Source organism: Oncorhynchus mykiss, chromosome 11, assembly GCF_057628025.1.
Source record: "Oncorhynchus mykiss isolate SJ-2025 chromosome 11, ASM5762802v1, whole genome shotgun sequence".
NCBI lineage: Eukaryota > Metazoa > Chordata > Actinopteri > Salmoniformes > Salmonidae > Oncorhynchus > Oncorhynchus mykiss.
The window spans coordinates 17102225-17115126 of NC_143032.1; the positions used below are offsets into that span (position 1 = coordinate 17102225).

The 12902-nt window shown below is 46.3% G+C and overlaps 1 protein-coding gene across 29 annotated transcripts in view; it reads left to right on the forward strand.

The window, feature by feature from the left end:
• Positions 1-12902, forward strand: part of LOC110536565 (TRAF2 and NCK-interacting protein kinase) — a 65320-nt gene that overhangs the window by 46211 nt on the left and 6207 nt on the right. For 16 of the 29 annotated variants that reach the window (XM_090189574.1, XM_090189581.1, XM_036935070.2 and 13 more), the window contains 10 exons: positions 331-506; positions 922-1024; positions 1417-1557; positions 4354-4465; positions 4663-4839; positions 5110-5253; positions 5711-5845; positions 6185-6285; positions 6398-6547; positions 7012-7171. In XM_090189574.1, the coding sequence (XP_090045700.1) occupies positions 331-506; positions 922-1024; positions 1417-1557; positions 4354-4465; positions 4663-4839; positions 5110-5253; positions 5711-5845; positions 6185-6285; positions 6398-6547; positions 7012-7171 (1399 nt within the window). The remainder of the gene's footprint in view (positions 1-330; positions 507-921; positions 1025-1416; positions 1558-4353; positions 4466-4662; positions 4840-5109; positions 5254-5710; positions 5846-6184; positions 6286-6397; positions 6548-7011; positions 7172-12902) is intronic. The other 13 variants (XM_090189591.1, XM_090189599.1, XM_090189588.1 and 10 more) reach the window with 1 other exon arrangement.

The window sequence follows — 12902 nt, forward strand, 5'->3', positions numbered from 1 at the left end:
CTACCTGTTCCGTGTGACAGGCAGACTGGGGAGCATTGGAGCTGTGTTTCCCCTTAAACAGATAACAAATAACCTCTAACCACTGACCATAAGGGTTGAGTTCCCAGAACCCTAACCCTTCTGTAAGTGACCTTTCTTGACTCCATCCTGACTGAATCCTCATTGTTCCTCACTCACACTCTGAGGAAGGAGTTTAGCCGCTGAAAAAGGTTTAAAATGTTGTGCCAATAAAATGTTCCCCATAAATCAAAGCAACTGTTACTGCACCCACGACATGAGTGCTGACCTTTTATAATATCCTCTACTGACCTTTGACCTCCTCACCTCCAGGACCTGACGGCTCTAGCCAAGGAGCTGAGGGAGCTGCGTCAGGGGGAGGAGCCTAATCGCCCGCCCGTCAAGGTGACGGACTACTCCTCATCCAGTGACGAGTCACAGAGTGACGAGGAGGGAGAGGGAGGAAGTAACGACGGCTCTGTGTCTGTCAGCGACATTCCACGCATCATGTGAGTGTGTGTGTGTGTGTGTGTGTATTTGCATTTTAACATATGCATTTATTTTATTTTAGCTATGTATCTTAAATCTGTAATATGTAACTTTTTGGCAACCAGACCAAATCCACATAGAAATGTGAGTTATAGATCTGTAATTCCATTGAAAGCAAGTCTAAAAGCTGTAGATCTTTTCTACAGTATCTGCACTATTTGCTTCTTTTACTTTGGGTTTTGTACACCAGTTTCAAACAGTTGAAAATACAATATTGTTGGTTCTGGAAACCATATTTCAGTGGTTTAAATGTGACAATGATTCTCTACACATAAACTTAAATTACTATTAGAATTTTAGCAACCAGGAAATGGCAAAGCGATGTCTGCATAGGGCATCTTTTAGTTTTTTAAACGTGTGTGTGTGTGTTGTCAGGCCGGCTGCGGGGCAGAGTAGTGGTGAGGTGTACGGTGTGATGGGAGGACATAATGATTCCTACGGCAACCGTTCCCAAGACAGCACCCTGATGATGAGAGAGGTCAGTCGCCTTTCACTTTTAACCCCTGACCCCTGGGCTCCGCTCTGCTTGCTTAATACACAACTCAGCATCCTGGCATGCACTCGGCTCTGCGTGTGTCTGTCTGTGTAGAATGAGTCTCTGCATTGTCACCAGCCGTCGCTCAGCTTCTTCAATCCTTTGGGTTTTACCCACCTTCCACATCGGCGGCAGAACATCCACCTTAACCACAGACCCAGATGAACCTCCAAACCCTAAACCTCACCTTAACCATTAGATTCCAACCTTAACCTTACCTTAACCACAAATCTAGAATCATCTTACCTTTCCCAAATCCTACCCATCACAAGGAAATAGATTAATCTGAACACAGATCAGTGTGTAGAGTGGCCCTCACTCTCTCTCTGTTCCAGACCTATGGGGACAGGAGGCGGAACTCCGCTCTCGCCGACAGCAACGGTTTCCCCGGAAACGCCAATCTGCCCGATCTGGTGCAGCAAAGCCCTTCCCCCATGGTCTCCCCTGGCGATGGCTCTGGGCGCAGCCACCCCAAAGTAGGTTCACTAGACCCCTACACCCTAACTGCTTATGCCCTTGCACCCTACACCCTTACTTGCTAGCCCTGTAAACACAAGCTCCCTACTCCCTAGCCAGCAGATCCGACCCTCTTGCTTACAGCTGCATTAAGGTCGGACAGGCTTCCTGTGTAGATTAAGAAACCATGGATGGAGCCAGTGCGAGATATGGCTCAGAAACGTAACTCAATCCCGGGATTAGAAATGCGTTGTACTCCAAATTGTCCCATTATCCCAACTAGGGCCGACCCCTTTTAGTCGACTGGTCGATTATTTGGTCGATAGGCTGTTGGCTGACCAAGATTTCTTTAGTCGAGCAGAAAAAATATATAATAATGATCATGGTGTACAAGACACCTGTCTGATTCGCTCTGTGTGGACTGATCCATTGTGGAGGCCGTGGGGATGGTACAGTCCATCGCTTTAAGACATGTGCTACTGAAATTGTATATGGTTATATTACATAAACAATGGTGCAACACTAATAAAAAAAATAACATTATTTTATAACAAATGCGCTTTCTCCCATGTTGGATAGTGGTCGCCGGCAGCGGTTATGAAACACATCAGTGCTCTGTTGAATTGGTGCCTTTTCCTAGACCATTTTGCTATGTGCATAATAGCAAAGTTAACCAGCATATCGGTGTTGAGAACAATGCCGGAGGCAGCAGCAGAATGAGGAGTTGACAATACAGCCCTTGCCTTTTTGCCTAATAAAAGTGAGGAGAGAGGAAACCAGAACTTAAGTAGGTCTATAATCAATAGCCTAACTGTTAAATGTGCCTGTCTTTATACATCATCAATATATCTACAAGAGTAAGACAGATCCTGTTTCTCTTGCCTGCTTGAGTGTGTGTTTAATAGCCTACTGATTCCATGAGCACCAAGCTTCACACAGCAATTTCACAAATTCGGCTGTTTTTAACCTTCTCTGTAATAAAGGCTTTACTTTGTTAGAACAGCCTCTCTGGTATTATTTCTCATTTATTTTGTGTTTACACTGTTTCAAATTGTTTGAAAAATAATATTTATAATAATAATAATAACTCATATTTTTCTTCATCTCCTTGAATAATTAGCTTAAACAATAAATAAACCGTTCAATTTCGGAAATTGCATTCATGAATGAATGCGACTGTTTAGTCTTTGCTGAAATAAAGGCTTAGCAAAAAAACAACATTTTAACAGACTCTGGTACACTTATACTTTATTTAGTGTTTACATTGTTCCAAATGGTCAGACAAATTCTATTGTAATCTATACAACACGTGTTAGTCACACATAATATGCACGCAGGGCTTGTCACATTTCTAGTCACATTTATTCCACACATCGGAATTCCCCTTTACCTCCTGAGCAACCTGGAAAATATTCCCCTGTTTCAAGTTTATTTGTCACATCCTCTGCATCCATTTTGAGTTGATATGTGTTACGGTGTTCAGAGTTTGTTATAACCAATTTATTGATGTGATTAGGATATGCTATAGGCACGGCCTGCCCACTCATTAAGCAGCAACAACACATCCAACAACAACACAAAACCTCAAATTCTGCCCCAAAACAATGACACTTTCTCTCAACCCAGTGACCTGTGGGCTCTTTTGGTGAGGGCTGATGCCGATCTTTGATAAGCATTGCCCACTTTGTCAAGGGCAGGGACTAAAAATATTTTGCTTGTTCATTCACAGCGTGCCTCTCCAGGGTGCTGTAGGAGAGACACATCTCTGCAGCGCTGCACCAACGTTCAGTAAAAAAATGATCTAACATAAATCATGTAGCAGATACAGGATATGGAAGAAAGAGTATCAAATCAAATTGTATTTGTCATATATACATGTTTAGTGCCTTTTCCTAGACCATGTTGCTATGTGCATAATAGTTTGTATTGGGTTATGTATTTATGTATTTATGTGCACGAGCGCAAAACACCACATCCCGTCCTAATCTGCCGTGGCACTAATTTTTACCTGGCAGGAGAGTAAAATTTCCAACCAGAATGAATAACCTATTGTTTTTTGGCAAACTCCAAGGTTCTCTGATAATACTAGTCCGATGCGAACACGGACAGCGCAGTAAACACTTTGATGTTCTGTGATGGTCGCTGCAGCACGGAGGAGAGAGAGACAACGGGTGCCAGTCACAGTAGCAGTCGTTCAATCTTCTCGGAGTAACATTTGGGATAATGGGACAATTCGGAGGACAACGCGTTTCTCGTCCCTGAATTGAGGCACTGTCCGAGCCATATCTCGCACCAGCTCTGTGGTGTCTTAATCTACACAGGAAGCCTGTCCAACCTTAATGCAGCTGTAAGCAAGCGGGTCGGATTTGCTGGCTACCTAGCCCTGTGGCTCTGTGCCCTTGTGCTCTCTCTGCATCCTGTACTAAAACAAACAAAAAAACTCACCCTCTGTCAAGTCTGACTTAGACCTAGACGCTGAGTCTGTCTGGCTCGCGATTAAACCCACTCTAACCTAGTCTAACCCAATCCATAACCATTTCTTCCATATGTTCTCTTCCTTTTTTGCTGGTCACATTCTCTGCTCTCTCTGCATGCTGTGTGTTTGCATGGCAAACCAAGCCTAATGTTGCTCAACACGCTTTCTGCTCTGGCAACCCATAAGTGTATGCTGAAAAGTCTCACCACCTGGCAACCTGTTACCTCAGGACAGAAATTAGGGCCTGGAGTTTTTCTTGTTTAGATGTTCAGGGAAAACTCTGAACCCTACCTATAATGCTCTGAGATCCTGATCCCACCCCTCTCTCTCTGATTTGCAGTATGGCATGGGCAGTGGGAGTGGCTCCAAGTCCTCCTCCTTCACGCCATTCGTTGATCCACGAGTCTACGGAACCTCCCCCACCGATGATGATGATGAAAACTCTGCCTCTGGTGAGTCAGTTATCTTGTCAATCTTCTGTCATCCTTGCTGTAGCTCTTGTTGCCAGTAAATTGCTTAGGAAGGAGGAGGTTGCATGAATGTTGCTCTAAGGTTGTAGTGTTGTGTGAACATACTGTACAGGGTGTCCTGTTGTTGTAAGTTTGAAAGGTTTTGTGAACATTAGTATAATGTTATCCTGTGGTTGCAGCTCTCTTTACAAATGAGCTGCTGCTTCAGGAGCAGGAGCAGGCCAGACTGAACGAGGCCAGAAAGATCAGTGTGGTCAACGTGAACCCGACCAACATACGACCTCATAGCGACACGCCTGAGATACGCAAATACAAGAAGCGCTTCAACTCTGAGATACTGTGTGCTGCTCTCTGGGGTAAGACACTTGAAATGTACGTTATATATGTTTACACACGTGTGTGTGTGTGTGTGTGTGTGTGTGTGTGTGTGTGTGTGTGCGTGTGTGTGTGTGTGTGTGTGTGTGTGTGTGCGTGCGTTGGAAGGTGCTTTCTGTGTCCATATATCCATGACTTTTGTATCTATAAGTGTCCATATATCCATGACCTATGAAATCTTGGAATTGTTCTTGACTGCAATGTGATTTGTGGATTCAAATAAAGTATTTAAAATGTGTGTGTGTGTCTAGGTGTGAACCTGCTGGTGGGGACAGAGAACGGTCTTATGTTGCTGGACCGCAGTGGTCAGGGGAAGGTGTATAACCTGATCAACCGCCGACGCTTCCAACAGATGGACGTTCTGGAGGGCCTCAACGTCCTGGTCACCATATCTGGTAGGGCTGACTGCAGCAAGACAGCTACTTCAACACAGTTGGACTTGAACAAAGGGTTCTGTGGCCCCGTCGAGTAAGATTTATGGTGTTCTTCTGTTTTTGACTTTGTGGTTTTTAACTGTCTGGCCCCAAAAGGCAGACTTGTGTTTCCTAAAGAGCTGGAGGCCTGTAGCATTGCTCTGTTCAGATTCTATGATCACTCTCAAATAGCCAACAGGCTTAAGACCTTTCCCTCCCTCCCCCTTCCCTTTCCTCTCCTTTCCTCTCTCTCTCTCTCCCCCTTCTCCTTTCCCCTCTCTCTCCCTTCTCCTTTCCCTTCTCTCTCCTCTCCCCTTTCCCTTCTCTCTCCCTTCTCCTTTCCCTCTCTCTCCTCTCCTCTCCCCTCCCCCCTCTCCTCCATTCCCCTCATTCTCCCTTCTCCTTTCCCCTCTCTCTCCTCTCCCCTCTCCTCCTCCAGGGAAGAAGAATAAGCTGCGTGTGTACTACCTGTCCTGGCTGAGGAACAGGATATTACACAACGACCCCGAGGTGGAGAAGAAGCAGGGCTGGGTCACTGTAGGAGAGCTGGAGGGCTGCGTGCACTACAAAGTCGGTATGTGTGTGGACTGGGGTCATGACGTTTAACTCTGGGTGTCTGTGTGTTGCATTAGCCCATTAAGGGGCGGCAGGATAGCCTAGTGGTTAGAGCGTTGGACTAGTAACCGGAAGGTTGCAAGTTCAAACCCCGAGCTGACAAGGTACAATCTGTCGTACTGCCCCCGAACAGGCAGTTAACCCACTTCCTAGGCCGTCATTGAAAATAAGAATTTGTTCTTAACTGACTTGCCTAGTTAAATAAAGATTTTTAAAAAAGAAGCTAAAGCCAAGGCATTATCACCGGGTACTAACTAACAAGTGATTGACTATCCTGTGTCTGTGTGTGTGTTTCCAGTGAAGTATGAGAGGATCAAGTTTCTGGTGATCGCTCTGAAGAACTCAGTGGAGATCTACGCCTGGGCACCCAAACCCTACCACAAGTTCATGGCCTTCAAGGTAACACACATATTATCAGCCATTTTGTAGCTGAATGCTCTCTACAGTATCTCTCTCAATAATGTCTATCTTTCTCTCTGTTCCCCACTGTCTTTCTCTCTCTATCTGTCAGTCGTTCACTGACCTACAGCACCGCCCCCAGCTGGTTGACCTGACAGTGGAGGAAGGTCAGAGGTTAAAGGTCATCTATGGCTCCAGCGTTGGGTTTCATGTAATCGATGTCGACTCTGGCAACCCGTATGACATCTACATCCCCTCCCACGTAAGGCTGCGTGTGCATGAGTGTGTATGTGTGTGCGTGCGTGGTCAGAGAAGGACTACTGAACCAGGTAACATCTGATTTCTGCACTCTGGTGGTGAGAAGATGGTTTCCCTCTTAACTACTACCCTTTAAATGGTAACCGTACCTACTGTCTGGCGGTTCTGGTTTCAGGGCTCAAATACCATGACGGTTACCATTTATGTTGTTGAAACCATGACAAGGCTGTTTTGTTGACATTGTGTGTTACCATGGTGATTGTGTGACTGATGGAGTGGGAGATTCCATTGTTGCAGCAGTTTCTAATCGCACAGGGGGGTGGGGAGCTGGCCACAAGACAAGGAGGGAAAGAAGGGCTAGAAAGAGAGATTTGGAGGTAGAGGAGTTGCGGGGGTCATGTTCTGTGCCAGCCAGGCTGACACCAGCCCCCCACCCCTCCACTGTGTGGTATCTATCGCCCCCGGCAGATTCAGAGTCAGGTGACGCCCCATGCCATCGTGGTGCTGCCGCGGACCGATGGGATGGAGATGCTGCTGTGTTACGAGGACGAGGGCGTCTATGTCAACACCTACGGACGCATCACTAAAGACGTGGTGCTGCAGTGGGGAGAGATGCCTACATCTGTTGGTAGGTCACACACACACTATATACACAACTCTCACTGCCACCCTCACAAACACTATGCCTCTCACTGGTTCATAAAATACACCCCTCAATACCTCTCACTAGTCCCTCTCTTTACCTTGGCTACCCCTCTCCCTCACTATTCCGCACAACCATGCACTACCCCTCACTACCCCCCTATACTCCCTCTCTATCCCCCTCTGATCCACTAGTACGGCTAGGACTCCTAGTCTTTTCAGCTTACAACCCCAGACTCAACTCCAGCCCCTGCTCCCCAGCTCCAGCCCCTGCTCCCCAGCTCCATCCCCTGCTCCCCAGCTCCATCCCCTGCTCCCCAGCTCCAGCCCCTGCTCCCCAGCTCCAGCCCCTGCTCCCCAACTCCAGCCCCTGCTCCCCAACTCCAGCCCCTGCTCCCCAACTCCAGCCCCTGCTCCCCAACTCCAGCCCCTGCTCCCCAACTCCAGCCCCAGCTCCAGCCCCTGCTCCCCAGCTCCAGCCCCTGCTCCCCAACCAGGGCCAGCTCCAGCCCCTGCTCCCCAACCAGGGCCAGCTCCAGCCACCTGCTCCCCAACCAGGGCCAGCTCCAGCCCCTGCTCCCCAACTCCAGCCCCTGCTCCCCAGCTCCAGCCCCTGCTCCCCAACTCCAGCCCCTGCTCCCCAACCAGGGCCAGCTCCAGCCCCTGCTCCCCAACCAGGGCCAGCTCCAGCCCCTGCTCCCCAACTCCAGCCCCTGCTCCCCAACCAGGGCCAGCTCCAGCCACCTGCTCCCCAACCAGGGCCAGCTCCAGCCCCTGCTCCCCAACCAGGGCCAGCTCCAGCCCCTGCTCCCCAACTCCAGCCCCTGGTCCCCAACCAGGGCCAGCTCCAGCCCCTGCTCCCCAACTCCAGACCCTGCTCCCCAACCAGGGCCAGCTCCAGCCCCTGCTCCCCAACCAGGGCCAGCTCCAGCCCCTGCTCCCCAACCAGGGCCAGAACGAATGAGTTTCTAATGGCGGGCACATTTCTTCACTGGACCTCCTATATGTGCATGCGCTTGCATATTCACCATTTGTTTTAGGAGTGTTATAGTGAAAACCATAGGCAGCTTGTGAGTTTCAAGGTTGGGGAAGCTACAGTTTATCCTACCATCTCTACCGATCTGCATGCCAGTTATGATTCTTTTTATATGCGCATTTTCGTGGAACAGTTTCATTTCACTAACAACGTTTTTGTCTCTCAAAATCAGTGTTACATGGTCAATCATGAATCTGAAGTAAAACAATAAAAAGCTAAAAGTAAAAACTCAACTAAGGCGAGAGCCTCTGCTATATGGGCACATTGATACACTGGCGGCTGAAGAAATGAGAGCATTAAACTCAGAGATCGCCTTCAGGCCAATGCAGTAAGCCTAATCGTCAACTAAGTAAAATACATTGGCCTAAAGTTGACTATTAAACATTTTCGAAAATATTTCTCATTCATCTCTCTACTCCGCCTCTCTGCCTCCCTTTTTAATCTGTCTTGACTTGAGCTATTGCTGGTGAAGTGTAACATTGTATCAAATCATCAACTGGATCCAGCCCCAAGCTGTCTCTAGGGAACGTGCAACATTATATCAACTAACCTATTCCAGGTCTTCAGAGTTTCCTGTGCCATTGAGCTCGGGACAGACAGCTGTTTTTTTATGACATTTCCACTGGGTATATTATTATATATATTTTTTTCATTATTTAATCTTTATTTAACTAGGCAAGTCAGTTAAGGACAAATTCTTATTTACAATGACGGCCTACACCGGCCAAACCCGGACGACCCTGAGCCAATTGTGCACCGCCCTATGGGACTCCCAATCACAGCCGGATGTGATACAGCCTGGAATCGAACCAAGGACTGTAGTGACGCCTCTTGCACTGAGTTGCAGTGCCTTAGACCGCTGGGCCACTTGGGATCCCATGGATAATATGGAATAATCAGATCTAGATATTCTGTTCTTTTACACCGATGCGTGATTATCAAGGCCGGGGGTGTTGAAAAGATTTTTCAAATACTGAGAAACTGTCATTCACAAAAACAGACTTTGTTGACTTACTGTGTGAGGTGAAGAAAAAATGACTGACAAGCTCAGTTTATTAGTGGTGGACGTGGTGAGCTATAACAATCAAAATCAGACATTACCAAATGGGTACTTAACTACTTTTGCACGCAGCAGGCCAGGTAGGCCTACTTCTGAGTGTGCTCAGGCACGTGTGCTCCCTCAACTTTATCAGGAAATAGAAACCAGACACATGCTCATTGCTCACATGGAGCACTCCAAACAAAAACAATTGACAAATCTGGTAATTGTTATTAAATAAACCAAAACTTGTTTCTCACAAGTGTAGCAGGTTGTGAACTCTGTAAACAATGTTTCCTGTCTGATAATGTTTATGGTAAATGACTGTAATTAATACATTAACAGAAATTCATGTAACCAAATGACAGGGGATTAACGGTACATCTACTAGACCTGCTGATGTGTTATGGACAATTACTCAAAAAATAAACAATCAGCGGTCTAAGGCACTGCAGTGCTTGAGGCGTTAGTACATATCCAGGTTCGATCCCGGGCTGTGTCGTAGGCGGCTTTGACCAGGAGACCCATGAGGTGATGCACAATTGGACTGAATGAATGTCTTTCTGTCTGTGCGCGTCTCTGTGAAATAAATTATTAATATTTCAATATTTTATTTGGACGGGCAAGGAGATGCGGTAGGGTGGGCCAGGCCCCCTAAGGCCCGCCCATAACGCCAGACCTGTCTCCAACCCCTGCACTCCAACCCCTGCACTCCAACCCCTGCACTCCAACCCCTGCTCACCAACCCCTGCTCACCAACCCCTGCTCACCAACCCCTGCTCACCAACCCCTGCACTCTAACCCCTGCTCACCAACCCCTGCACACCAACCCCTGCACTCTAACCCCTGCACTCTAACCCCTGCACTCTAACCCCTGCTCTCCAACCCCCGACCAAATACCTCATAGTAGTTTTACATGTAGCATTCCCCTTCCAAATGCAATATAATAACACACAATTGCAACCCATAGATCGACAGTTACAGACACTCTGCATGCTCCTACAAGTGATGCCCCTCGACCTGGACTTCTCACACTCCTTACCCCTAGAGTACTGCCCCTCCTCAGCACAGGGAGGAATGTTTCTGTGTCTGTTTGTCTGCTGCTTTATTATTCATGTTGTTTTTGTGTTGTTTGATTGACAACCAGATGATACTGAAATCTAATGGATATCTACCTGTACATGAATCTACCTGTCTCTCTGGGTCTGGGATCTGTCTACCTGTCTCTCTGGGTCTGGGATCTGTCTACCTGTCTCTCTGGGTCTATGATCTATCTGCCTGTCTCTCTGGGTCTGGGATCTGTCTACCTGTCTCTCTGGGATCTGTCTACCTGTCTCTCTGGGTCTGGGATCTGTCTACCTGTCTCTCTGGGTCTATGATCTATCTGCCTGTCTCTCTGGGTCTGGGATCTGTCTACCTGTCTCTCTGGGTCTGGGATCTGTCTACCTGTCTCTCCGGGTCTGGGATCTGTCTACCCGTCTCTCTGGGTCTATGATCTGTCTCTCCGGGTCTAGGATCTGTCTACCTGACTCTCTGGGTCTGTCTGTCTCTCCAGGTCTAGGATCTACAGTTGAAGTCGGAAGTTTACATACACTTAAGTTGGAGTCATTAAAACTTGTTTTTCAACCAGTCCACAAATTTCTTGTTAACAAACTATAGTTTTGGCAAGTTGGTTAGGACATCTACTTTGTGCATGACACAAGTAATTTTTCCAACAGTTGTTTACAGACTGATTATTTCACTTATAATTCACTGTATCACAATTCCAGTGGGTCAGAAGTTTACATACACTAAGTTGACTGTGCCTTTAAACAGCTTGGAAAATTCCAGAAAATTATGTCATGGCTTTAGAAGCTTCTGATAGGCTAATTGACATCAAATGAGTCAGTTGGAGGTGTACCTGTGGATGTATTTCAAGGCCTTCCTTCAAACTCAGTGCCTCTTTGCTTGACATCATGGAAAAATCAAAAGAAATCAGCAAAGACCTCAGAAAAAAATGTAAGACCTCCACAAGTCTGTTTCATCCTTGGAAGAAATTTCCAAATGCCTGAAGGTACAAAGTTCATCTGTACAAACAATAGTATGCAATTATAAACATCATGGGACCACGTAGCCGTCATACCGCTCAGGAATGAGACGCGTTCTGTCTCCTAGAGATTAACGTACTTTGGTGCGAAAAGTGCAAATCAATCCCAGAACAACAGCAAAGGACCTTGTGAAGACGTTGAAGGAAACGGGTACAAAAGTATCTATATCCACAGTAAAATGAGTCTGATTTTGACATAACCTGAAAGGCCGCTCAGCAAGGAAGAAGCCACTGCTCCACAACCGCCATAAGAAAGCCAGATTACGGTTTGCAACTGCACATGGGGACAAAGATTGTACTTTTTGGAGAAATATCCTCTTGTCTGATGAAACAAAAATAGAACTGTTTGGCCATAATGACCATTGTTATGTTTGGAGGAAAAAGAGGGAGGCTTGCAAGCCGAAGAACACCATCCCAACCGTGAAGCACGGGGGTGGCAGCATTATGTTGTGGGGGTGCCTTTGCTGCAGGAGGGACTGGTGCACTTCACAAAATAGATGACATCATGAGGGGAAAATTATGTGGATATATTGAAGCAACATCTCAAGACATCAGTCAGGAAGTTAAAGCTTAGTCGCAAATGGGTCTTCCAAATGGACAATGACCCCAAGCATTTTTCCAAAATTGTGGCAAAATGGCTTAAGGACAAGAAAGTCAAGGTATTGGAGTGGCCATCACAAAGCCCTGACCTTAATCCCATAGAAAATTTGTGGGCAGAACTGAAAAAGTGTGTGCGAGGAAGGAGGCCTACAAACCTGACTCAGTTACACCATCTCTGTCAGGAGGAATGGGTCAAAATTCACCCAACTTATTGTGGGAAGCTTGTGGAAGGCTACCTGAAACATTTGGCTCAAGTTAAACATTGTAAAGGCAATGCTACCAAATACAAATTGAGTGTATGTGAACTTCTGACCCAATGGGAATGTGATGAAAGAAATAAAAGCCGAAATAAATTATTCTCTCTACTATTATTCTGACATTAAATAAAGTGGTGATCCTAACTGACCTAAGACAGGGAATTGTTACTGATTAAATGTCAGGATTTGTAAAAAAAAAAAAAGTTTAAATATATTTGGCTAAGGTGTATATAAACTTCCGACTTCAACTGTATCTACCTGTATATCCAGGTAGGATCTATCTATCTGTCTTTCTGGATCTAGGATATGTCTACCTGCCTCTCTTTGGATGGAGACATTTTCTGTTTGTTTTTATGTACGCATGTCAAATACATTGTCTTTATTTACTGAGTGTACAAAACATTAGGAACACCTGCTCTTTCCATGACAGACTGACCAAGTGAATCCAGGTGAAAGCTATGACCCCTTACTGATGTCTCTTGTTAAGTCCACTTCAATCAGTGTAGATGAAGGCAAGGAGACAGAATAAAGATTTTTTAAATTTATTTTTAGCCTAGAGACGTTTGTGTATGTGTGCCATTCAGAGGGTGGATGGGCAAGTCATCTATTTAAGTATCTATGGCAGTAGGTGCCAGGCGCACTGGTTTGTGTCAATAACTGCAACGCTGCTGTATTGGAGTCAACATGGGTCAGCATCCA